At 53.0% G+C, this 27,036-nt stretch overlaps 1 protein-coding gene across 3 annotated transcripts in view; it reads left to right on the plus strand.

The window, feature by feature from the left end:
* Positions 1-27,036, plus strand: part of LOC140468568 (large neutral amino acids transporter small subunit 3-like) — a 98,568-nt gene that overhangs the window by 13,001 nt on the left and 58,531 nt on the right. For all 3 annotated transcript variants that reach the window (XM_072564661.1, XM_072564662.1, XM_072564663.1), the window contains exons 2-5: positions 1,513-1,676; positions 16,606-16,807; positions 20,058-20,113; positions 20,539-20,615. In XM_072564661.1, coding sequence (XP_072420762.1) covers positions 1,523-1,676; positions 16,606-16,807; positions 20,058-20,113; positions 20,539-20,615 — 489 coding nt within the window. In that variant the 5' untranslated portion in view covers positions 1,513-1,522. The remainder of the gene's footprint in view (positions 1-1,512; positions 1,677-16,605; positions 16,808-20,057; positions 20,114-20,538; positions 20,616-27,036) is intronic.

Consider the following 27,036-nt stretch of genomic DNA (forward strand, 5'->3'; position numbering starts at 1 on the left):
TCACTCTCTCCACCCTCCCTCCCTCCCTCCCTCTCTCTCTCCACTCTCCCTCCCTCCCTCTCTCTCTCTCCACCCTCTCTCTCTCCACCACTCTCTCTCCACCCTCTCTATCTCCACCCTCTCTCTCTCTCCACCCTCCCTCTCTCTCTCTCCACCCTCCCTCTCTCTCCCTCCACCCTCCCTCTCTCTCCCTCCACCCTCCCTCTCTCTCTCTCCACCCTCCCTCTCTCTCCCTCCACCCTCCCTCTCTCTCTCCACCCTCCCTCTCTCTCTCCTCCATCCTCTCTCTCCCTCCACCCTCTCTCCCTCCACCCTCTCTCCCTCCACCCTCTCTCCCTCCACCTTCTCTCTCTCTCTCCCCTCTCCCTCTCTCTCTCTCCACCCTCCCTCTCTCTCTCCACCCTCTCTCTCTCTGCACCCTCTCTCCATCCTCTCTCTCTACCCTCTCTCTCTCCACATTCCCTCTCTCTCTCCACCCGCTCTCTCTCTCCCCTCTCCCGCTCTCTCTCTCCACCCTCCCTCTCTCTCTCCACCCTCTTTCCATCCTCTCTCTTCACCCTCTCTCTCTCTCTCCCCTCTCCCTCTCTCTCTCCACCCTCCCTCTCTCTCTCTCTCCACCCTCCTGCTCTCTCTCTCCACCCTCTCTCTCTCTCCACCCTCTCTCCATCCTCTCTCTCTACCCTCTCTCTCTCTCCACATTCCCTCTCTCTCTCCACCCGCTCTCTCTCTCCACCCTCCCGCTCTCTCTCTCCGCCCTCCCGCTCTCTCTCTCCACCCTCTCTCTCTCTCTCTCTCCACCCTCCCGCTCTCTCTCTCCACCCTCTCTCTCTCTCTCTCCATCCTCTCTCTCTACCCTCTCTCTCTCTCCACATTCCCTCTCTCTCTCCACCCTCTCTCTCTCTCTCTCCACCCTCTCTCTCACCACTCTCTCTCTCCGTCCCCGCCCTCTCTCTCTCTCTCCAACCTTTCCTCTCCCCTCTCTCTTCATCTCTTCAGCCCCTCTCTCTCCACACTCTCTCTCTCCCTCCACCCTCTCTCCCTCTCCCCCCCTCTCTCCACCCTCTCTCCATCCTCTCTCTCCACCCTCTCTCTCTCTCCACATTCCCTCTCTCTCTCCACCCTCTCTCTCTCTCTCTCCACCCTCTCTCTCACCACTCTCTCTCTCCGTCCCCGCCCTCTCTCTCTCTCTCCAACCTTTCCTCTCCCCTCTCTCTTCATCTCTTCAGCCCCTCTCTCTCCACACTCTCTCTCTCCCTCCACCCTCTCTCCCTCTCCCCCCCCTCTCTCCACCCTCTCTCCATCCTCTCTCTCCACACTCTCTCTCTCTCTCCCCTCTCTCTCTCTCTCTCCCCCGTCACCACATCTCTCGATCTCTGTATCTCCCCCACCCCCTTCTCTCTCCACCCTCTCTCTTCCTCACTTTCTCCTCTCTCTCCATCCACGAGTCTCCCTCTCTCCCTCTCTCCTTCTCACACACTCGTCCCCTCACTCCCTGTCGCTCTCTCCCCTCAGGCTGGGTGGTATGGCGCCTTCTCTAGCCCAGGCGTACAGGCGGCGATGGTGGATGGCCGTAACGGCCGTGATTGAGAACCTGCTATTCTCGGCTGTTCTACTCGGGTGGGCTTCACTCCTGCTCATGCTGACCAAGGAAGGATTTTACTCTCACCTGTGTGCAGGTAGGTGTGGGGCTGTCCCCTGTCCATTGGCAAGGAGTGGGGATAACCAGGGGGGGCAAAGGGAGCATTCGTGTGTGTGGGGTGGGGGGGGGGGGAGAGAGCGGGTGTGTGTCGGGGGGTGTGTCGGGGTGTTTGTGTCTGGGTGTGTGTCTGGGTGTGTGTCGGGGGGTGTGTGTCTGGGTGTGTGTCGGGGGTGTGTGTCTGGGTGTGTGTCGGGGGGTTTGTGGGTGTGTGTTTGTGTCTTTCTGTAATGCACCTGTATTTGTGACTGTCTCTGTGTGACCGTGTGTCTGTGTCTGTCTCTGTGTGTGACCGTGTGTCTGTGTCTGTCTCTGTGTGTGACCGTGTGTCTGTCTCTGTGTGTGACCGTGTGTCTGTGTATGCATGTGTTACTGCATGTCTGTGTGTGACTGTGCATCTGTGTGTGCGTCGGTGTGTGTCCGTGACTGTGTCTGTGTTTTTATGTGTGTATGTCCATGCATATCTGTATGTCTGTGTGTGTCTGTCTGTCTGTGTGTCCATGCGTGTCTATGAGTATGCATCTGTGTGTTACTGTGCGTGTGTGTGTTATTGTGTGACTATGCATCTGTGTGTGATTGTATGTCTGTGTGTGACCGTGTATCTGTGTGCGTCTGTGTGTCCGTGTGTGACTGTGCATCTTTATATGCGTGTGTCTATGTGTTACTGTGCATCTGTGCGTTTCTGTGCATCTGTGTGTCCGTGTGTGACTGTGCGTGCCTGTGTGTGTGACTGTACTTCTGCGTATATCCGTGCGTGCCTGTGTGTCTATGTGTGACTGTGCGTGTCGGTGTATGTCTGTGTGAGACTGTACATCTGCCTGTGTCCGGATGTGACTGTGCGCGCCTGTGTGTGTCCGTGTGTGACTATACATCTGCGCATGTCCGAGCGCATCGGTGTGTGTCTGTGTGTGTCCATGCGCATCTGTGTGTGTCCGTGCTTGTTGGTGTGTGTCCTTGTGTGACTGTACATCTGTGGGTGTCCATGTGCATCTGTGTGTGTCCGTGTGTGACTGTACATCTGCGTGTGACTGTGTGTGTCTGTTTGTGTCCATGCGTATCTGTGTGTGTCCATGTGTGACTGTACATCTGTGTGTGTCTGTATGTGTCCATGTGTGACTGTACATCTGCGTGTGTCCATGTGTGACTGTACATCTGCGTGTGTCCATGCGCATCTATGTGTTTCCGTGTGTGACTGTACATCTGCGTGTGTCTGTGCGTGTTGGTGTGTGTCTGTGTGTGACTGTGCATGCCTGTGTGTGTATGGGTGTGAGCGTGCGCGATGTGTGTGTCCGTGTGTGACTGTACATCTGCATGTGTCCGTGCGCATCTGTGTGTGACTGAGGTTGTGTCCGTGCGCATCTGTGTGTGACTGAGGTTGTCTGTGTGTGACTGTACATCTGTGCATGTCAGTGCGTGCCTGTGTGTGTCCGTGTGTTACTGTGTGTGTCTGTGTCTGTCCGTGTGTGACTGTACATTTGTTTGTGTCCGTGCGTGTCTGTGTGTGTCCGTGTGTGTCTATGTGTGTCTGTGTGTGACTGTGAGTGTCTGTGTTTGTCCATGTGTGACTGTACATCTGCGCATGTCCATGCGTGCCTGTATGTGTCCGTGTGTGACTGTACATCTGCATGTGTCTGTGCGCATCTGTGTGTGTGTGTCTGTGTGTGACTGTACATCTGCGTGTGTCCGTGCACATCTGTGTGTGACTGGGTGTGCCTGTGTGTATCCGTGTGTGACTGTGCGCATCGGTTTGTGACCATGTGACTGTACATCTGTATGTGTCCGTGTGTGACTGTACATCTGCGTGTGTCTGTGCACGTATGTGTGTGACAGTGTGCATCTGTGTGTGACTGTGCATTTCTGTGTGTCCGTGTGTGACTGTACATCTGCATGTGTCTCGTGAGCATCTGTGTGTGTCCATCTGTGACTGTAGATCTGCATTTGTTGTGCATGTCTGTGTGTGACTGTGCGTGCCTGTGTGTGTCCGTGTGTGACTGTACATCTGCGTGTGTCCGTGCATGTCTGTGTGTGTCCGTGTGTGACTGTACATTTGCGTGTGTCTGTGCTTGCCTGTGTGTGTTCATGTGTGACTGTATATCTGTGTGTGTCCATGTGTAAGTGTGCGCATCTGTGTGTGTCCATGTGTGACTGTACATCAACGTTTGTCCGTGCGTGTCTGTGTGTGACTGTGCGTGCCTGTGTGTCCGTGTGTGACTGTGCGCATCTGTGTGTGTCTGTGTATGACTGTATATGTGTGCATCCATGTGTGATTGTACATCTGCATGTGTCCGTGTGTGACTGTACATCTGCATTTGTCCATGCTTGTCGGTGTGTGACTGTGCGCGTCTGTGTGTGACTGTACATCTGCGTGTGTCTCTTGCATGTCTGTGTGTGTCCGTCTGTGACTGCACATCTGCGTTAGTCCGTGCACGTCTGTGTGTGACTGTGCGTGTCTGTGTGTGACTGTACATCTGTATGTGTCCGTGTGTGTGTGTCTGTGTGTCTGTGTGTAATTGCGCGTTTCTGTGTGTCCATGTGTGACTGTACATCTGCGTGTGTCCGTGCGCGTTGTTGTGTGTCCATGTGTGACTGTACATCTGCGTGCGCCTCGTGTGTGTCAGCCTGTGACTGTACATCTGTGTATGTCCGTGTGTGACTGTACATCTGCGTGTGTCCGTGGGCATCTGTGTGTGTCCGTGTGTGCCTGTGTGTCCATGCTTGACTGTATATCTGCGTGTGTCTGTGTGTGCCTGTGTGTCCATGCATGTCTGTGTGTGTCCGTGTGTGACTGTACATCTGTGTGTGTCCATGTGTGACTGTGCACATCTGTGTGTCCGTGTGTGGCTGTGTGTGCCTGTGCGCATCCATGAGTGACTGTGCGCATCTGTTTGTGTCCATGTGTAACTGTACATCTGTGTGTGTCCGTGTGTGACTGTGCACGTCTGTGTGTCCCCGTGTGTGACTGTACATCTGCGTGTCTGTGCGCGTCTGTGTGTGACTGTACATCTATGTCTTCCCGTGTGTGACCATACATCTGCGTGTGCCTCATGCACATCTGTGTGTGTCCGTCTGTGACTGTACATCTGTGTGTGCCTGTGCATGTCTGTGTGTGTCCATGTGTGACTGTACATCTAAATTTGTCTGTGCGCGCCTGTGTGTGTCCGTGTCTGACTGTATATCTGTACGTGTCCATGTGTGACTGTGCATGTCTGTGTGTGACTGTATATCTGTATGTGTCCGTGTGTGACTGTGCGTGTCTGTGTGTGACTGTATATCTGTGTGTGTATGTGTGTGACTGTGCGCGTCTGTGTGTGTTCGTGTGTGACTTTATATCTGTATGTGTCCATGTGTGACTGCATGTCTATGTGTGTCCGTGTGTGATGTACATCTGCGTGTGTCCTTGCGTGTCTGTGTGTGTCCGTGCGTGACTGTACATCTGCATGTCTCCGTGCGTGTCTGTGTGTGTCTGTGTGTGCCTGTGTGTGTCCGAGTGTGACTACATCTGTGTGTGTCCGTGTGTGACTATGCGTGTCTTTGTGTGCCCGTGTGTGACAGTACATATGCGTGTGTTCGTGCATTTCTGTGTGTGTCTGTGTGTGACTGTGAGTATCTGTGTGTGTCCGTGTGTGACTGTACATCTGCGCGTGTCCATGTACACTGTGTGTGTCTGTGTGTGACTGTACATCTGCGTGTGTCCGTGCGCGTCTGTGTGTGTGTGTCCGGGTGTGACTGTACATCTGCATGTGTCCGTGTGTGACTGTGTGCATCTGTTTGTGTCCATGTGTAACTGTACATCTGTGTGTGTCCGTGCGTGCATGTGTGTCCCCATGTGTGACTGTACATCTCCGTGTGTCCGTGCACGTTGGTGTGTGACTGTACATCTGTGTGTGCCCATGTGTTTCTGTGTGTTTCTGTGTGTGACTGTACATCTGCATGTGTCTGTGCGTGTCTGTGTGTGCCTGTGCGTGCCTGTGTGTGTCGGTGTGACTGTACATCTGCGTGTGTCTATGCGTGCCTGTGTGTGTCTGTGTGGGACTGTGCATGTCCGTGTGTGACTGTGCGCATCTGTTTGTGTCCATGCGTGACTGTACATCTGCGTTTGTCCATGTGCATCGGTGTGTGTCCATGTGTGACTGCGTGTGTCCGTGTGTGACTGTGTGTGTCCGTGTGTGACAGCACATCTGCGTGAGTCCGTGCACATCTGTGTGTGTCCGTGCATGCCTCTATTTGTCTGTGCATGCCTGTGTGTGTCCGTGTGTGACTGTACATCTGCGTGTGTCCGTGTGCGCATGTGCGTGTCCGTGTGTCTGTACATCTGCTTTTATCCGTGCTTGACTGTGTGTGTTCGTGTGTGACTGTGTATCTGCGTGTGTCTCATGCGTGTCCGTGTGTGTCTGTCTGTAACTGTACATGTGCGTTTGTCCGTGCGCGTCTGTGTGTGACTGTGCGCGTCTATGTGTGTCCGTGTGTGACTGTACATCTGAGTGTGTCCGTGCACGTCAGTGTGTGTCCATGTGTGACTGTACATCTGCATGTGTCTGTGCATGCCTGTGTGTGACTGTGCGTGTCTGTGTGTGCCCGTGTGTGACTGTACATCTGCGTGTGTCTGTGTGTCTGTGCGTGTCCGTGTGTGACAGTGCGCGTCTGTGTGTGTCTGTGCGCACCTGTGTGTCCATGTGTGACTGTACATCTGCGTGTGTCCATGCATGTCAGTGTGTGTCTGTGGGTGTCTGTACATCTGTGTCTGTCCGTGCATGCCTGTGTGTGTCCGTGTGTGACTGTGCGCGCCTGTGTGTGTCCACCTGTGACTGTACATCTGCGTGTGTCCGTATGTGACTGTACATCTGCGTGTGTCCGTGCGTGTCTGTGTGTGACTGTGCGCGCCTGTGTGTGTCCGTGTGTGACTGTGTGCACCTGTGTGTGTCCGTGTGTGACTGTGCGTGCCTGTGTGTGTCTATCTGTGACTGTACATCTGTGTGTGTCCGTGCGTGCCTGTACATCTGTGTGTGTCCGTGCGTGCCTGTACATCTATGTGTGTCCGTGTGTGCCTGTGCATCTGTGTGTGTCCGTGCGTGCCTGTGCATCTGTGTGTGTCCGTGTGTGCCTGTACATCTGTGTGTGTCCGTGCGTGCCTGTGCATCTGTGTGTGTCCGTGTGTGCCTGTACATCTGTGCGTGTCCGTGCGTGTGTAGATGCTGGTCCCCCTGTGGAGAAGAGCTGGTGAAACCCAGCCTGTTGGCCTGCTCTGAGTTACAGATGGGACCAGACTAGGCGAGGGTGTGACAGGGAGAAGTTTACAAAGACACCTCAAGGGGATCCAGAGACACTCAGTGAAAGGACTGGGAAATAAAAACAAACTGGAGACAGAGGACGACAGTGTTTCTCAAATGACTGGGGAAGTGTTCAGATACAAAAGGGACTTGTTTGCTCGTGTTGATGAATGACTGGTTCCAGCTAAACACTGAAACAGGCGCTGAAACAAAAGCAGGTGAGTGTAGGAGGGAAGCCATGACACTCGTCACCATGGTAACAGCTTAGAAACCCAACATCATTCCGGCCTTTTCACATCATGGGGGAGCATGGAGAGGGATAAACAGACAAGGGCTTCTCCGTGGGGTGGGGGAGTCCAGAACTAGAGGGGGCATAGGTTTAGAGTGAGAAGGGAAAGATATAGATTAGATTAGCTTCCCTGACAGTGTGGAAACAGGTCCTTCGGCCCAAACAAGTCCACACTGACCCTCCCAAAAGGAATCCACTCAGACCCATTCCACTATATTTGCCCCTTCACCTAACACTGTGGGACAATTTAGCACGGCCAATCCACCCTAACCTACACATCCCTGAACACTGTGGGACAATTTAGCACGGCCAATCCACCCTAACCTACCCATCCCTGAAAACTGTGGGACAATTTAACACGGCCAATCCACCCTAACCTACACATCCCTGAACACTATGGGACAATTTAGCACGGCCAATCCACCCTAACCTACACATCCCTGAACACTGTGGGACAATTTAGCACGGCCAATCCACCCTAACCTACACATCCCTGAACACTATGGGACAATTTAGCACGGCCAATCCACCCTAACCTACACATCCCTGAACACTGTGGGACAATTTAGCACGGCCAATCCACCCTAACCTACACATTCCTGAACACTTTGGGACAATTTAACACGGCCAATCCACCCTAACCTACACATTCCTGAACACTGAGGGACAATTTAGCATGGCCAATCCACCCTAACCTACACATCCCTGAACACTGTGGGACAATTTAGCCCGGCCAATCCACCCTAACCTACACATCCCTGAACACTGTGGGACAATTTAGCACGGCCAATCCACCCTTACCTGCACATCCCTGAACACTGTGGGACAATTTAGCACGGCCAATCCACCCTAACCTACACATCCCTGAACACTGTGGGACAATTTAGCACGGCCAATCCACCCTAACCTACACATCCCTGAACACTGTGGGACAATTTAGCACGGCCAATCCACCCTAACCTACACATCCCTGAACACTGTGGGACAATTTAGCACGGCCAATCCACCCTAACCTACACATCCCTGAACACTACGGGACAATTTAGCCCGGCCAATCCACCCTAACCTACACATCCCTGAACACTGTGGGACAATTTAGCACGGCCAATCCACCCTTACCTGCACATCCCTGAACACTGTGGGACAATTTAGCCCGGCCAATCCACCCTTACCTGCACATCCCTGAACACTGTGGGACAATTTAGCACGGCCAATCCACCCTAACCTACACATCCCTGAACACTGTGGGACAATTTAGCACGGCCAATCCACCCTAACCTACACATCCCTGAACACTGTGGGACAATTTAGCACGGCCAATCCACCCTAACCTACACATCCCTGAACACTACGGGACAATTTAGCCCGGCCAATCCACCCTAACCTACACATCCCTGAACACTGTGGGACAATTTAGCACGGCCAATCCACCCTTACCTGCACATCCCTGAACACTGTGGGACAATTTAGCCCGGCCAATCCACCCTTACCTGCACATCCCTGAACACTGTGGGACAATTTAGCACGGCCAATCCACCCTAACCTACACATCCCTGAACACTGTGGGACAATTTAGCACGGCCAATCCACCCTAACCTACACATCCCTGAACACTACGGGACAATTTAGCACGGCCAATCCACCCTAAACTACACATCCCTGAACACTGTGGGACAATTTAGCACGGCTAATCCACCCTAACCTACACATCCCTGGACACTGTGGGACAATTTAGCACGGCCAATCCACCCTAACCTACACATCCCTGAACACTGTGGGACAATTTAACACGGCCAAACCACCCTAACCTACACATCCCTGAACACTGTGGGACAATTTAGCACGGCCAATCCACCCTAACCTACACATTCCTGAACACTATGGGACAATTTAACACGGCCAATCCACCCTAACCTACACATTCCTGAACACTGAGGGACAATTTAGCACGGCCAATCCACCCTTACCTGCACATCCCTGAACACTGTGGGACAATTTAGCACGGCCAATCCACCCTTACCTGCACATCCCTGAACACTGTGGGACAATTTAGCACGGCCAATCCACCCTAACCTACACATCCCTGAACACTGTGGGACAATATAGCACGGCCAATCCACCCTAACCTACACATCCCTGAACACTGTGGGACAATTTTGCACGGCCAATCCACCCTAACCTACACATTCCTGAACACTATGGGACAATTTAACACGGCCAATCCACCCTAACCTACACATCCCTGAACACTATGGGACAATTTCGCATGGCCAATCCACCCTAACCTACACATCACTGAACACTGTGGGACAATTTAGCACGGCCAATCCACCCTAACCTACACATTCCTGAACACTAAGGGACAATTTAACACGGCCAATCCACACTAACCTACACATCCCTGAACACTGTGGGACAATTTAGCACAGCCAATCCACCCTAACCTACACATCCCTGAACACTGTGGGGCAATTTAACACGGCCAATCCACACTAACCTACACATCCCTGAACACTATGGGACAATTTAGCACGGCCAATCCACCCTAACCTACACATCCCTGAACACTGTGGGACAATTGAGCACGGCCAATCCACCCTAACCGACACATCCCTGAACACTATGGGACAATTTAGCACGGCCAATCCACCCTAACCTACACATCCCTGAACACTGTGGGACAATTTAGCACGGCCAATCCACCCTAACCTACACATTCCTGAACACTATGGGACAATTTAGCACGGCGAATCTACCCTAACCTACACATCCCTGAACACTGTGGGACAATTTAGCACGGCCAATTCACCCTGACCTACACATCCCTGAACACTGTGGGACAATTTAGCACGGCCAATCCACCCTAACCTACACATCCCTGAACACTGTGGGACAATTTAGCACGGCCAATCCACCCGAACCTACACATCCCTGAACACTATGGGACAATTTAGCACGGACAATCCACCCTTACCTACACATCCCTGAACACTGTGGGACAATTTAGCACGGCCAATCCACCCTAACCTACACATCCCTGAACACTATGGGACAATTTAGCACGGCCAATCCACCTTAACCTACACATCCCTGAACACTATGGGACAATTTAGCACGGCCAATCGACCCTAACCTACACATCCCTGAACACTATAGGACAATTTAGCACGGCCAATCCACCCTAACCTACACATCCCTGAACACTAAGGGACAATTTAGCACGGCCAATCCACCCTAACCTACACATCCCTGAACACTATGGGACAATTTAGCACGGCCAATCCACCCTAACCTACACATCCCTGAACACTGTGGGACAATTTAGCATGGCCAATCCACCCTAACCTACACATCCCTGAACACTATGGGACAATTTAGCACGGCCAATCTACCCTAACCTACACATCCCTGAACACTATGGGACAATTTAGCACGGCCAATCCACCCTAAGCTACACATCCCTGAACACTATGGGACAATTTAGCACGGCCAATCCACCCTAACCTACCCATCCCTGAACAGTGTGGGACAATTTAGCACGGCCAATCCACCCTAACCTACACATCCCTGAACATTTTGGGACAATTTAGCACGGCCAATCCACCCTAACCTACACACCCCTGAACACTATGTGACAATTTAGCACGGCCAATCCACCCTAACCTACACATCCCTGAACACTATGGGACAATTTAGCACGGCCAATCCACCCTAACCTACACATCCCTGAACACTACGGGACAATTTACCACGGCCAATTCACCCTAACTTGCACATTCGTGAACACTATGGGACAATTTAGCACGACCAATCCACCCTAACCTGCACATCCCTGAACACTATGGGGCAATTTAGCATGGCCAATCCACCCTAACCCACACATCCCTGAACACTGTGGGACAATTTAGCACGGCCATTCCACCCTAACCTACACATCCCTGAACACTGTGGGACAATTTAGCACGGCCAATCCACCCTAACCTGCACATCCCTGAACACTGTGGGACAATTTAGCACGACCAATCCACCCTAACCGACACATCCCTGAACACTATGGGACAATTTAGCACGGCCAATCCACCCTAACCTCCACATCCCTGAACACTATGGGACAATTTAGCACGGCCAATCCACCCTAACCCACACATCCCTGAACACTGTGGGACAATTTAGCACGGCCAATCCACCCTAACCTACACATCCCTGAACACTATGGGGTAATTTTGCACGGCCAATCCACCCTAACCTACACATCCCTGAGCACTATGGGTAATTTAGTCTGGCCAATCCACCCTAACCTACACATCCCTGAGCACTATGGGTAATTTAGTCTGGCCAATCCACCCTAACCTACACATCCCTGAGCACTCTGGGTAATTTAGCACGGCCAATCCACCCTAACCTACACATCCCTGAACAATGTGGGACAATTTAGCACGGCCAATCCACCCTAACCTACACATCCCTGAACACTGTGGGACAATTTAGCACGGCCAATCCACCCTGCCCTGCACATCTTTGGAGTGTGGGAGGAAACCGGAGCACTCGGAGGAAACCCACACAGAGACGGGGAGAATGTACAAACTCCACACAGTCAGTTGCCCTGAGGCTGTGCTTGAACCTGGGTCCCTGGCGCTGTGAGGCAGCAGCGCTAACCTTTGAGGCACTGAGCCGCCCTAAGGAGACCTAAGGGGCAACTTTTTCACCCAGAGGGTGGTACGGGTATGGAATGAGCTGCCAGAGGATGTGGTGGAGGCTGGTACAATGACAACATTTAAGAGGCATTTGGATGGGGATATGGATAGGAAGGGTTTGGAGGGATATGGGCCGGGTGCTGGCAGGTGGGACTAGATTGGGTTGGGATATCTGGGTCAGCACGGACGGGGTTGGGTCTGTTTCTGTGCTGTTTTAACCCTAGGACTCTCTGACTTGAGATGCCGGAATGAAGTCTTGTTGATTGGTGTTCAATGACGAAGATCTCAATTTGGAAGTAGCGCAGTCCAAGCTGTGTTGTCAGCTTTGAGTTCACAGAACATTTCCTGCTTGTGGTTTTGATCTAACCGATTGGTAAACAGGTGTAAAATGAAAGGTGAACATTTCTTCCACTTGCATTTTAATGTTCCCAATAAACTACTCCTGGATTGAGATGGTATCAGTGATTGCAGTGAATTCAGATGAGTTAGAAAGAGTGAATGGTGGATAGTGCGGGAGGGAGGGCTGTTGTCGTGGGACATTGACAGGGCACAGAGCTGGGCTGAGAAGTGGCAGATGGAGTTCAACCTGGAAAAGGGCGAAGTCTTTGGAATGTTCGAATTTGAAATGCAGAATACAGGGTTTCAAGGCAGGACTGTTGGCTGGGTGTGCAGGAACAGAGGGATCTTGGGATCCACCTCCAGAGATCCCTCAGAGCCGCCACCCGAGTTGTTTTGAAAGTGTTGGCTCTCATTAGTAAAGGAGATTGAGTTTAAGAGCCACGAGGTTATGCTGCAGCTCTCTATTGAACCCCGGTTAGACCACACTCGGAATATTATGTTCAGTCCTGGTCACCTCATTGTCGGAAGGATGTGGAAGCTTTAGAGAGGGTGCAGAGGAGATTTACCAGGATGCTGCCTGGTCTGCACCGCATGTCTTGAATTGAGGGAGCAAGGACTTTTCTCATTGTGAGTGAAGAAGGATGAGAGGTGACTTGGTAGAGGCCTACAAGTGGGCGGCACGGTGGTTCGCACTGCTACCTCTCAGCGCCAGAGAGCCGGGTTCAATTCCCGCCTCAGGCGACTGACTGTGTGGAGTTTGCACATTCTCCCCGTGTCTGCGTGGGTTTCCTCCGGGTGCTCCAGGTTCCTCCCATAATCCAAAGATGTGCAGGTTAGGGTGGATTGGCCGTGCTGAATTGCCTGTAGTGTTTGGTGAAGGGGTAAATGTAGGGGAATGGGTCTGGGTGGGTTGCGCTTCGGAGGGTCAGTGTGGACTTGTTGGGCCGAAGGGCCTCTTTCCACACTGTAGGGAATCTAATCATACAGGATGATGAGAGGTAGAGCCAGAGGGTGGGAATGGCTATCACGGGATTGGGGGGGGGGTGGGGATGGGGGTGGGGTGGGGTGGGGTGGGGAACATAATTTTACGGCACAGGGGAGATGTCAGAGGTGGGTTCTTTGCACAGTGGTGGGGGTGTGTGGAAGGCACTGGGAGTGGACTCGGAAAAATTACGGACATTTAAGCGATAGGTTCACGGATGACCGTACAACGAAGGGTACCCAGGTTCGTCTGAGCTGAGGGTGGGATACAAGGCCAGCACAACCTCGAGGGCTGAAGGGCCTGTGCTGTGCTGTACTTTTCTATGTTCTAAATGAATCTCTTTTGAAGAGTGTAAAGCGTGAAAGGGCATTCTTCTGAGGGAGATCACAAAGGCAGAGAGACGATTTAAGGAAGTCTAAGCAAATACTGTGATGGGTAATCCAAAGAGATTTCACCAGTGCATTAAGGGTAAGACTGTAACTAGTGAGAGGAAAGCCTCTTAAAGATCAACGCTGCCATCTTTGGGTTATACCTCAGGAGGTGGGAGAGATATTACATGAATAGTTTGCGTCTTTTCTTTATTGTGGAGAAAGAAATGGAGGTTAAAGAGCTCTGGGAAATCAATATTGATGTTTTTTCAATGGAGTGTAGGAGGTCGAGACATGGCTTTACGAGGGGTAGATCCAAGGTAAATATAGTCATAGAGATGTACAGCACGGAGACAGACCGTTCGGTCCAACCCCGTCCGTGCTGACCCAGATATCCCAACCCAATCTAGTCCCACCTGCCAGCACCCGGCCCATATCCCTCCAAACCCTTCCTATCCATATCCCCATCCAAATGCCTCTTAAATGCTGTCATTGTACCAGCCTCCACCACATCCTCTGGCAGCTCATTCCATACACGTGCCACCCTCTGGGTGAAAAAGTTGCCCCTTAGGTCTCTTTTATATCTTTCCCCTCTCACCCTAAACCTATGCCCCTCTAGTTCTGGACTCCCCCCCACCCCAGGGAAAAGACTTTGTCTGTTTATCCTATCATGATTTTATAAACCTCTATAAGGTCACCCCTCAGCCTCCGACGCTCCAGGGAAAACAGCCCCAGCCTGTTCAGCCTCTCCCTGTAGCTCCAACCCTCTAACCCTGGCAACATCCTTGTAAATCTTTTCTGAACCCTTTCAAGTTTCGCAACATCCTTCCGATAGGGAGGAGACCGGAATTGCATGCAATATTCCAACAGTGGGATAATTTGGATAAATGTGAGGTATTGCAATTTGGTCAAACGAACAATGGCTGGGTATATATGACTAAAATCAGGCCCTGGGTAGTGTTGTAGGACAGAGAGACCGAGGGATTCAGGTCCATAATTTCTTTGAAGTTTGCGTCACATTTGGGCAGGGTGGTGAAGAAGGCGTTTCGCTGGCTTGCCTTCATTCCTCAGAGTGGAGGGGTTGGGACGTCCTGTTGGGGTTGTACAGGACGTTGGTGAGGCCTCGTCTGGACCACGCTGGCCGGTTCTGGTCGCCCAGTAACAGGAAGGAGATGATTAAACCGGAGCGGGTTCCGAAGAGATTTCCCAGGATATTGCCGGGAATGAAGGGGCTTGAGTTATAGGGAGGGGCTGGAACTTTCATCACGGGAGCGTCAGGGGGTGAGGGGTGGCCTGATCACAAATCGTGAGGGGTAAATGGGAGATGTATTTTCCCGAGGTGAGAGGACATATTTTTTTAAGGAGAGAAAATAAAGATTCAGAAAAGAGGATGGGCTTTTTTTAAAAAAGAGAGTGGAGTGAATCGGCAGACGAGGTGATGGTTTGCAAATATAGTTGCAAAGTTTATAAGACATTTGGATCTATCCATGGGTAAGGAATGTTTGGAGGGACATGGGCCAAGTGCAACTGAGTGGGTCTGATTTATTTTTGGGATTACGGTCATCGTGGAGCAGTAGGACAGAAGAATCTATCGAAACCCGACAATGTGGAATAAGGCCCTTTGGCGCAACAGGTCGACACCAACCGTCTGAAGAGTAACCAACCCAGACCCATTTCCCTCTCACTAATCCACCCGAACCTACACATCCCTGAACACTGTGGGACAATTTAGCACGGCCATTCCACCCTAACCTGCACATCCCTGAACACTGTGGGACAATTTAGCACAGCCATTCCACCCTAACCTACACATCCCTGAACACTATGGGACAATTTAGCACGGCCAATCCACCCTAACCTACACATCCCTGAACACTATGGGGTAATTTAGCATGGCCAATCCACCCTAACCTACACATCCCTGAACACTGTGGGACAATTTAGCACGGCCAATCCACCCTAACCTACACATCCCTGAACACTATGGGACAATTTAGCACGGCCAATCCACCCTAACCGACACATCCCTGAACACTATGGGACAATTTAGCACGGCCAATCCACCCTAACCGACACATCCCTGAACACTATGGGACAATTTTGCACGGCCAATCCACCCTAACCTACACATCCCTGAACACTATGGGGACAATTTAGCACGGCCAATCCACCCTAACCTACACATCCCTGAACACTGTGGGACAATTTAGCACGGCCAATCCACCCTAACCTACACATCCCTGAACACTATGGGGACAATTTAGCACAGCCAATCCACCCTAACCTGCACATCCCTGAACACTGTGGGACAATTTAGCACGGCCAATCCACCCTAACCTACACATCCCTGAACACTGTGGGACAATTTAGCACGGCCAATCCACCCTAACCTACACATCCCTGAACACTATGGGACAATTTAGCACGGCCAATCCACCCTAACCTACACATCCCTGAACACTATGGGACAATTTAGCACGGCCAATCCACCTTAACCTACACATCCCTGAACACTATGGGACAATTCAGCACGGCCAATCCACCCTAACCTACACATCCCTGAACACTGTGGGATAATTTAGCACGGCCAATCCACCCTAGCTTACACATCCTGTCGGAGGGTTAGTGGTGAGGGAGGGCCACACTGTCGGAGGGTGAGTGGTGAGGGAGGGCCGCACTGTCGGAGGGTCAGTGCTGAGGGAGGGCCGCACAATCGGAGGGTCAGTGCTGAGGGAGTGCTGCACTGTCAGAGGGTCAGTACTGAGGGAGGGCCGCACTGTCTGAGGGTCAGTGCTGAGGGAGGGCCGCACTGTCGGAGGGTCAGTGCTGTGGGAGGGCCGCACTGTCGGAAGGTCAGTGCTGAGGGAGGGCCGCACTGTTGGAGGGTCAGTGCTGAGGTAGGGCCGCACTGTCGGAGGGTCAGTACCGAGGGAGTTCTGCGAAACGTTTGTCCTTGTTGTACCTTCTCAGAGTCTGGCAACGTCTCTGTGAACTCCTCAAGCGAGTGGCATGGTCGGAACAGCACACATGGATCGTGGGCGAGCTGTGTGGACCAGGCGGAGATGTTGAACCTCGGATTCACCATCGGCTCCTTCCTGTTGAGTGCCACCACTTTACCCTTGGGCATCCTGATGGACAAGTACGGGCCAAGGATGCCGCGGCTGATTGGCAGGTAAACCTCTGAGCCTGAGTCCTGACCTCTGACCCTCCAGACTGACCCTCACCCTCACCCTAACCCCAATCCTGCCCCTGACCCCTGAATCCAACTCCCCCCCCCTCCCCTTCCACATCCCCCCAAACCCCAGGGGTTGGGTCTATTATGTTTTGATCCTTCTCCTGCAGCAGGGCGACCATTCAGCCCCCCCCTTCCCCAGCCTGTCCCACAGGAACAGGAGGCCATTCAGCCCCCCCTTCCCCAGCCTGTCCCACAGGAACAGGCGGCCATTCAGCCCCCCCTTCCCCAGCCTGTCCCACAGGAACAGGAGGCCATTCAGCCCCCCCTTCTCCAGCCTGTCCCACAGGAACAGGAGGCCATTCAGCCCCCCCTTCCCCAGCCTGTCCCACAGGAACAGGCGGCCATTCAGCCCCCCCTTCCCCAGCCTGTCCCACAGGAACAGGAGGCCATTCAGCCCCCTCCCCTTCTCCAGCCTGTCCCACAGGAACAGGAGACCATTCAGCCCCCCTTCCCCAGCCTGTCCCACAGGAATAGGAGGCCATTCAGCCCCCCCTTCTCCAGCCTGTCCCACAGGAACAGGAGGCCATTCAGCCCCCATCCCCAGCCTGACCTACAGGAACATGAGTCCATTCAGCCGACTTCCCCAGCCTGTCCCACAGGAACAAGAGTCCATTCAGCCCCCCTTCCCCAGCCTATAACACAATAGTACCAGGAGGCCATTCAGCCCTTCCAGCCTATCTCCTATTCAAGGAACTGCTGAATGATCTGAATCCCTGCTCCTCTCCAACTTTGCCTCCCGTCTTTGCGTAAGCAAGATCTTTGAATTTGTCCATCGGTGCAGGATTTGTTTGATCCAACTCTGCGTATTAATTTGACCAGGAGGGAGTAGTCTTTGTCTCTCTCTCTCTCTCTCTCTCGAACTCTGTGGGAAGCGAGAGAAGTGATTGCTTGGCCTCTTGCTGAGATATTTGTATCATCGATAGTCACAGGTGAGGTGCAGGAAGACTGGAGGTTGGCTAATGTGGTGCCACTGTTTAAGGAAGGTGGTAAGGACAAGCCAGGGAACTATAGACCAGTGAGCCTGACTTCGGTGGTGGGCAAGTTGTTGGAGGGAATCCTGAGGGACAGGATGTACATGTATTTGGAAAGGCAAGGACTGATTCGGGATAGTCAACATGGCTTTGTGCGTGGGAAATCATGTCTCATAAATTGATTGAGTTTTTTGAAGAAGTAACAAAGAGGATTGATGAGGGCAGAGCAGTAGATGTGATCTATATGGACTTCAGTAAGGCATTCGACAAGGTTCCCCATGGGAGACTGGTGAGCAAGGTTAGATCTCGGAATACAGGGAGAACTAGCCATTTGGATACAAAACTGGCTCAAAGGTAGAAGACAGAGGGTGGTGATGGAGGGTTGTTTTTCTGACTGGAGGCCTGTGACCAGTGGAGTGCCACAAGGATCAGTGCTGGGCCCTCTACTTTTTGTCATTTACATAAATGATTTGGATGTGAGCATAAGAGGTACAGTTAGTAAGTTTGCAGATGACACCAAAATTGGAGGTGTAGTGAACAGCGAAGAAGGTTACCTCAGATTACAACAGAATCTTGACCAGATGGGCCAATGGGCTGAGAAGTGGCAGATGGAGTTTAATTCAGATAAATACGAGGTGTTGCATTTTGGGAAAGTAAATCTTAGCAGGACTTATACACTTAATGGTAAGGTCCTGGGGAGTGTTGCTGAACAAAGAGACCTTGGAGTGCAGGTTCATAGCTCCTTGAAAGTGGAGTCGCAGGTAGATAGGATAGTGAAGGCAGCGTTTGGTATGCTTTCCTTTATTGGTCAGAGTATTGAGTACAGGAGTTGGGAGGTCATGTTGCGGCTGTACAGGACATTGGTTTGGCCACTGTTGGAATATTGTGTGCAATTCTGGTCTCCTTCCTATCGGAAAGATGTTGTGAAACTTGAGAGGGCTCATAAAAGATTTACAAGGATGTTGCCAGGGTTGGAGGGTTTGAGCTACAGGGAGAGGCTGAACAGGCTGGGGCTGTTTTCCCTGGAGCGTCAGAGGCTGAGGGGTGACCTTATAGAGGTTTATAAAATCATGAGGGACATGGATAGGGTAAATAGACAAAGTCTTTTCCCTGGGGTGGGGGGAGTCCAGAACTCGAGGGGCATAGGTTTAGGGTGAGAGGGGAAAGATATAAAAGAGACCTAAGGGGCAACTTTTTCACCCAGAGGGTGGTACGTGTATGGAATGAGCTGCCAGAGGATGTGGTGGAGGCTGGTACAATGACAACATTTAAGAGGCATTTGGATGGGGATATGGATAGGAAGGGATTGGGGGGATATGGGCCGGGTGCTGGCAGGTGGGACTAGATTGGGTTGGGATATCTGGGTCAGCACGGACGGGTTGGACCGAAGGGTCTATTTCCATGCTGTACATCTCAATGACTCTATGACTGCCCCCAAATTTGCAGTGCGAACACCCGTGTGAGGAAGGGTCTCACTAAACCATACCAAAAAAGGTTGGCCAGGGTGCAGCTGAAGAGACCAGACCCGGCCCAGAGTCGTGCAGTCAGCCCGAGACGTGGGCAGCCATTTTGGGGGTGGGGCAAGGTCGATTATCTTTGCTTGAGGTTTGGGGGGGACGGGGACGGGGGTGGGGGGGGGGACGGGGGGACCTTCAGAATTCCAGCCCGGTCCGCCCAAACAGTGAGGTACGCTCGGCCGAGACGGAGGGGTGGCAAGGGATTGAGGGGGACATGGGGTGGAGGAGACCAGGTCGCATTTCTGACAGGGGAGGGGGGGGGGGGGCGGCCATCTTAAAATGGCGAAGCAGGCTGGAGGGAATACCGACGGAGTCGCACTCGGCTTCCGGATGGACCGATCCATGTTGAGCTGATTTCCAGAGAGCTCCCGGGAAGTTAACGCGAACCCTGTTTTAAGCAAAACACCAGCTCATCCTCCGCTGGATATCGACTGGGGATCCGGGCCCAGCCCTTTCGGGAGACGGGATGGGGGAAGGGATCCGAGAGGGTGTGGATACGATCCACGTGGATAATCCTGCTTGAGAGTGAGGGGAGGAGGGAGGGAGGGTCACTCGAGGGGTTAGGGTCTGGAAGGTGCTGCCTGAGAGGGAGGGTCACTCGAGGGGTTAGGGCCTGGAAGGTGCTGCCTGAGATATTGCCCACCAATTGTGCAGTGCTACTAACATTTCTCTCTCTCTCTCTTTCTCGCCCCTCTGTAGTGCCAGCTTTGCCCTGTCCTGTGCCATGATAGCCACAGCTGCCTACAACCCCCCAAGTGAGTACCCCTATGCACGGCTGGTCTTCCCCCTAATGGTACTGTCTCGGGAATGCCCTAGCCCTGAGTGACGGACATGCCGTCCCTGTCCCTGGGAGCGCTGGATGCTGACACTGGGTATAAAGTGGGAGGGGGACACACTGTTAGGGTGATGTAGAGGGAGCTCTACACTGTATCTAACCCCCCCCCCCCCCCCCCCCGTGCTGTCCCTGTCCCTGGGAGCGCTGGATGCTGACACTGGGTATAAAGTGGGAGGGGGGACACACTGTTAGGGGGATGTAGAGGGAGCTCTACACTGTATCTAACCCCCCCCCCCCCCCGTGCTGTCCCTGTCCCTGGGAGCGCTGGATGCTGACACTGGGAGTGAAGAGATTGTATCGCACAATAATTGCCTTCTTTATCTCCCCCCATCCCCTCCCTCACAGGTCTCTCTGCGCTGATCTTTCTAGCCCTTTCTCTCAATGGATTCGGAGGAATTTGTTTAACGTTTTCATCTCTGACCGTAAGTTCCTATCTCTCTCTCTCTCTCTCTCTGTGTCTCTTTCTCTCTCTTGTGTCTGTATCTCTCTCTCTCTCTCTCTCTCTCTGTGTCTGTCTCTCTCCCTCTTGTCTCTATCTGTCTCTGTATCTCTCTCTCTCTCTCTCTCTGTGTCTGTCTCTCTCTCTTGTCTCTATCTGTCTCTGTATCTCTCTCTCTCTCTCTCTCTCTCTGTGTCTGTCTCTCTCTCTCTTGTCTCTATCTGTCTCTGTATCTCTCTCTCTCTCTCTCTCTCTCTGTGTGTCTGTCTCTCTCTCTCTTGTCTCTATCTGTCTCTGTATCTCTCTCTCTCTCTCTCTCTCACATGACCTCAGTCACACTGGTGTTGACCTTGAGCATATCTTGTGTCTGCCAACCCCTCTGTTTCTTGGCCTAAAATGGAAAATAACCTTCCTTTACTCCTGGGACGTGGGCGTCGCTGGCTCGCCCCAGCATTTACTGCCCCGTCCCGAGTTGAACCCGTCCTTGAGAAGGTGGTGGTTGGGGGGGGGGGGGGGGGGGGGGGGGGGGGGGGAGGGGGGTGGGGGGTGAGCGGCCATCTTGAACCGCTGCAGCCCATGGGCTGTGGGTAGACCCACAATGCCCCTGAGGGAGGGAATTCCGGGATTCTGACCCACTGAAGGGAACGGCGATACGTTTCCGAGTCGGGATGGGGAGTGTCTCGGAGGGGAACTTGCAGGGGGGGGGGGGATGGTGGTGTTCCTTCTAGGTGGAAGTGGGCCGTGGGTTTTGTGATGAGCGCGTTGTCCCAAGTGGATTTTAATGACTGCTTTCCTGGACCTGTCCCAGAGTGTTTTAGCCAATGAGGGACCCTGGGTGTTGTCGCCATGCCAGGGGATAGTCTGTGGCCATTCGGTCCTCTGAGCCTCTCCCAGTACCTGTTTGTATTGATCACCCTGCTCTGCACTCTCTCCAACAACACTGGAACTAGCCTCACTCTCTCTCCCTCTGTCCACTCACCACATTTCCTTCCATTTTCATTTCACTAAAAACATTGAAATATTAAACAGCTCTGTCCTCTCTCTCTTTCCCTCGGTCTCCCTCTCACTTACTCTCTCTCTCAGTCCCGCGCTCTCTGTCCTGTGCTCTCTCTCACTCTCCTGCTCTCCCTCTGTGTCCTGCACTCTGTCTCTCTCTCTCTTTCATACTGTCCCACTCACACTTTCTCTCTGTCCCACACTCTGTCTCTGTCTCGTGCTCTCTCTCACTCTTCCGCTCTCTCTCTCTGTGTCCTACTCTCTCTCTCTCTCTCCCTCCCTGTCCCACTCTCTCTCTGTTGCATGCTCTCTCTCTCTCTCACTCTCTCTGTCTCTCTCTCTGTCTCGCTCTCTCTCTCTCACTCTCTCTGTCTCTCTCTCTGTCCCGCTCTCTCTCTCACTCTCTCTGTCTCGCTCTCTCTCTCTCACTCTCTCTGTCTCGCTCTCCCTATCCCGCTCTCTCTCTCTCACTGTCTCTGTCTCTCTCTCTCTCTGTCCCTCTCTCTCTCTCCTCTCTCTGTCTCTCTCTGTATGTCCCTCTCTCTCTCTGTCTCGCTCTCTCTCTCTGTCCCGCTCGTTCTCTTTCTCACTCTCTCTGTCCCACTCTCTCTCTCTGTCCCACTCTCTCTCTATGTCCCTCTATCTCTCCCTGTCCTGCTCTCTCTCACTGTCTCTCTCTGTCTCTCTCTCTCTCTGTCCTGCTCTCTCTCTCTGTCTCTCTCTCTGTCCTGCTCTCTCTCACTCTCTCTGTCCTGCTCTCTCTCTCTGTCTCTCTCTCTGTGTCCCGCTCTCTCTCTCTCACTCTCTCTGTCTCTCTCTCTCTCTGTCCTGCTCTCTCTCTCTGTCTCTCTCTCTGTGTCCCGCTCTCTCTCTCTCACTCTCTCTGTCTCTCTCTCTCTCTGTCCTGCTCTCTCTCTCTCTCTGTCTCTCTCTCTCTCTGTTCTGCTCTCTCTCTCACTCTCTCTGTCTCTCTCTCTCTTTGTCTCTCTCTCTGTGTCTCACTCTCTGTCCCTCTCTCTCTGTCTGTCCTGCTCTCTCTCTCTGTCCCTCTCTCTCTCTCTCTCCCACTCTCTCTCTCTGTGTTTCTCTCTGTCCCGCCCTCTCTCCCTATCCCACGCTCTCTCTCTCTGTTCTGCTCTCTCTCTCACTCTCTCTGTCTCTCTCTCCCTTTGTCTCTCTCTCTGTGTCTCACTCTCTGTCCCTCTCTCTCTGTCTGTCCTGCTCTCTCTCTCTCTGTTCCTCTCTCTCTCTCTCTGTCCCATTCTCTCTCTCTCTGTGTTTCTCTCTGTCCCGCCCTCTCTCCCTATCCCACGCTCTCTCTCTCTGTCCTGCTCTCTCTCTCTCTGTCCCACTCTCTCTCTCTCTCCGTGTCTCTCTCTGTCCCGCCCTCTCTCCCGATCCCACGCTCTCTCTCTCTGTCCTGCACTCTCTCTCTCTGTCCCACTCTCTCTCTCTCTGTGTCTCTCTCTGTCCCACTCTCTCTCTCTCTCTCTCCGTGTCTCTCTCTGTCCCGCCCTCTCTCCCTATCCCGCTCTCTCTCTCTCTTGCTCGCTGACCTGCTCTCTCCCTCTCTTCCTCTCTCATGCTCTGTCTCCCCTATTTATTCTCTCTCTGTTACCTCTCTCTCCCCCCTCTCTGTACTTTGTGGAGGAAACCACTGCATTCAGGAGGACAGGAGCAACAAAGTGATGCTGGTACCGAGCAGGGCCTTCCACCTTGTCAGAGTGTGAGATAGCAAACTGGGGGGAGGGGGGGAGACAGACAGAGAGAGAGAGAATAGAAAGGGAGAGGGAGGCACATACAGCAGTCTCACTTATCTCAGGAGTGTGTCTGTGAGAGTGCGTCCGAGTCGGGATCACTCTGTCTGTGTGTGTGTGTGTGTCTCTCTTTCTCCCTCTCTATGTCCCAGTGTCTCTGTGTCTCTCCCAGTGTGCCTCACTGTGTATCTCTGTGTATTTCGATGAGTGTGTCTGTCTGTCTGTGTGAGAGAGAGTCTGTGTGTGTGTCTCTCTCTCTCCCTGTGAGAGTGTGTATCATTGTGTGTGTTTGTCTGTATCTCTGTGTGTTTATGTCTCTTCCTCTCAGTTTCCCGCCCCCCGTCTCTGTCCCTCTGGGTCTCCCTGTCTCTGTCCCTCTCTCTCTCTCTCTCTCTGTGTCTCTCCCCCTCTCTCTGTCCACCCTCTCTCCCACTCTCTCTGTGCCCGTCCCTCACTCTCCCTCTCTATGAGCCTGCCAGTGCGCGTGCTGTATGTTCAAAGTTGCTCAATGATATTTCGGGTTATTCCTGGAGCTCTGTTCCACCTCTCTGTCTGGCCAATAGGACGGGGAGAGGGAAAGGTTACGTGCATCAACAAACCCACCTCCTCCCTTCGCTCCCCCCTCCCCAAACCACACCTCTCTCCACAGCCTCTCCCAGACAAGGACACACTGCAACACAGTGCACAGGGACTGGCACACTCTGAGGGTCAGGTACACAGTGCACAGGGACTGGCACACTCTTAGGGTCAGGTACACTGTGCACAGGGACTGGCACACTCTTAGGGTCAGGTACACTGTGCACAGGGACTGGCACACTCTTAGGGTCAGGTACACTGTGCACAGGGACTGGCACACTCTCAGGGTCAGGTACACAGTGCACAGGGACTGGCACACTCTGAGGGTCAGGTACACTGTGCACAGGGACTGGCACACTCTCAGGGTCAGGTACACAGTGCACAGGGACTGGCACACTCTGAGGGTCAGGTACACTGTGCACAGGGACTGGCACACTCTTAGGGTCAGGTACACTGTGCACAGGGACTGGCACACTCTCAGGGTCAGGTACACAGTGCACAGGGACTGGCACACTCTCAGGGTCAGGTCCACAGGGATTCCCCCTGCTGCCCGATTCCCACTGAACCCATTCCGTTCCACCTTCCCCTCACTCGCGCCCTCCATCCTTCCCTCCCCCATTGTCGTCCCCAGCCCCCACTCTGGGTCTCTCTCTCTCTCCCCCCTCCCCATCCCCCTCACTCAGATCCTCCCTCCTCCTCCCCCTACCCCCCCCACCCTCAGTCTCTCTCGCCGACCCCACCCTTGATTTCTCGCACCCTCTCTCCCCCATCATCATCCCCCCCTCCCCCTACCCTGGATCTCTCTCCCTCCTCTCTCTCTCTCGCTCCTTCACTCAGACCGACCCTCCCTCCATCTCACTCACTTCCCCCCCCCCTTCCCCCACCCTGGGTCTCTCTCTCTCACCCTCCCCTCCCCTCCACCCCTCATTCAGCCCCTCCTTCGCTCCACCCTCTCCTCCTCCCCCTCGCTCGCAACACAGTGACCCCCCCACTCGTGTAAGGCAGAACCTTCACTTCCATCTTCTCTGTCCTGGTTAAAGACCGGGAACAGGGAGCATATTCTGTTCCCTGTTTGGTGCTCAGGGCCCAGGTTATAACGGAGGGTCAGCTCTCCAATGAGTCGTGTTCAGGAGGCGGCCAACACAGCTCACTGCCCATCAAGAACTCCAATAGTTCCCAGTGGTCTCCCAAACTGTGTTTGTCCAAAATTAACAAGCATTTACTCACTTGTTATTCGCATATTTATTCACTCTTACCGTCCAAAGTTAATGTTTGCCTAATGTCAACACCATGTACTTTAGTAATGTGAAGCTGGAAGCGTTCCTCAGTGGCGCTACACACAATCTTTGGAGCAGCGGTGCGTCACGTCCCAGAAACTCGACAGGACTCGACACACAAACACAACAGAGGCGACAACAGAGCCCGGTCAGAGAGAGACGCACAGCACAGGAACTCACCCTTCGGTCCAACCCCATCCGTGCTGACCAGATATCCCAACCCGAAGGTCGGAGGCTGGGAATCCTGTGGTGGGGAACTCACCTCCTGACGCTCCCCCACCCCCCCACCCCACCACAAGCCATCAAGGTGCAAACTGGTCGGCCCACTTCCCAGCGAACATGGCCTCGCTCTCGCCTCGGCTCCCAGGCCAGTCTTCGATGAGGTTCAATTCCCGACACAGTGTGGAAACAGGCCCTTCGGCCCAACCAGACCACACCGACCCTCTGAAGACTAACTCACCCAGACCCATTTCCCTCTGACTAATGCACCTAACACGATGGGACAATTTAGCACGGCCAATCCACCCTAACCTACACATCCCTGAACACGATGGAACAATTTAGCACGGCCAATCCACCCTAACCTACACATCCCTGAACACGATGGAACAATTTAGCACGGCCAATCCACCCTAACCTACACATCCCTGAACACTGTGGGACAATTTAGCACGGCCAATCCACCCTAACCTACACATCCCTGAACACTGTGGGACAATTTAGCACGGCCAATCCACCCTAACCTACACATCCCTGAACACTGTGGGACAATTTAGCACGGCCAATCCACCCTAACCTACACATCCCTGAACACGATGGGACAATTTAGCACGGCCAATCCACCCTAACCTACACATCCCTGAACACTGTGGGACAATTTAGCACGGCCAATCCACCCTAACCTACACATCCCTGAACACGATGGGACAATTTAGCACGGCCAATCCACCCTAACCTACACATCCCTGAACACTGTGGGACAATTTAGCACGGCCAATCCACCCTAACCTACACATCCCTGAACACTATGGGACAATTTAGCACGGCCAATCCACCCTAACCTACACATCCCTGAACACTATGGGACAATTTAGCACGGCCAATCCACCCTAACCTACACATCCCTGAACACTGTGGGACAATTTAGCACGGCCAATCCACCCTAACCTACACATCCCTGAACACTGTGGGACAATTTAGCCCGGCCAATCCACCCTAACCTACACATCCCTGAACACTATGGGGACAATTTAGCACGGCCAATCCACCCTAACCTACACATCCCTGAACACTGTGGGACAATTTAGCACGGCCAATCCACCCCAACCTACACATCCCTGAACACTATGGGACAATTTAGCACGGCCAATCCACCCTAACCTACACATCCCTGAACACTATGGGACAATTTAGCACGGCCAATCCACCCTAACCTGCACATCCCTGAACACTGTGGGACAATTTAGCACGGCCAATCCACCCTAACCTGCACATCCCTGAACACTGTGGGACAATTTAGCACGGCCAATCCACCCTAACCTACACATCCCTGAACACTGTGGGACAATTTAGCACGGCCAATCCACCCTAACCTGCACATCCCTGAACACTGTGGGACAATTTAGCACGGCCAATCCACCCTAACCTACACATCCCTGAACACTGTGGGACAATTTATCACGGCCAATCCACCCTAACCTGCACATCCCTGAACACTGTGGGACAATTTAGCACGGCCAATCCACCCTAACCTACACATCCCTGAACACTATGGGACAATTTAGCACGGCCAATCCCC

This window comes from Chiloscyllium punctatum, chromosome 47 (genome assembly GCF_047496795.1).
Source record: "Chiloscyllium punctatum isolate Juve2018m chromosome 47, sChiPun1.3, whole genome shotgun sequence".
In the NCBI taxonomy this organism is placed as follows: domain Eukaryota; kingdom Metazoa; phylum Chordata; class Chondrichthyes; order Orectolobiformes; family Hemiscylliidae; genus Chiloscyllium; species Chiloscyllium punctatum.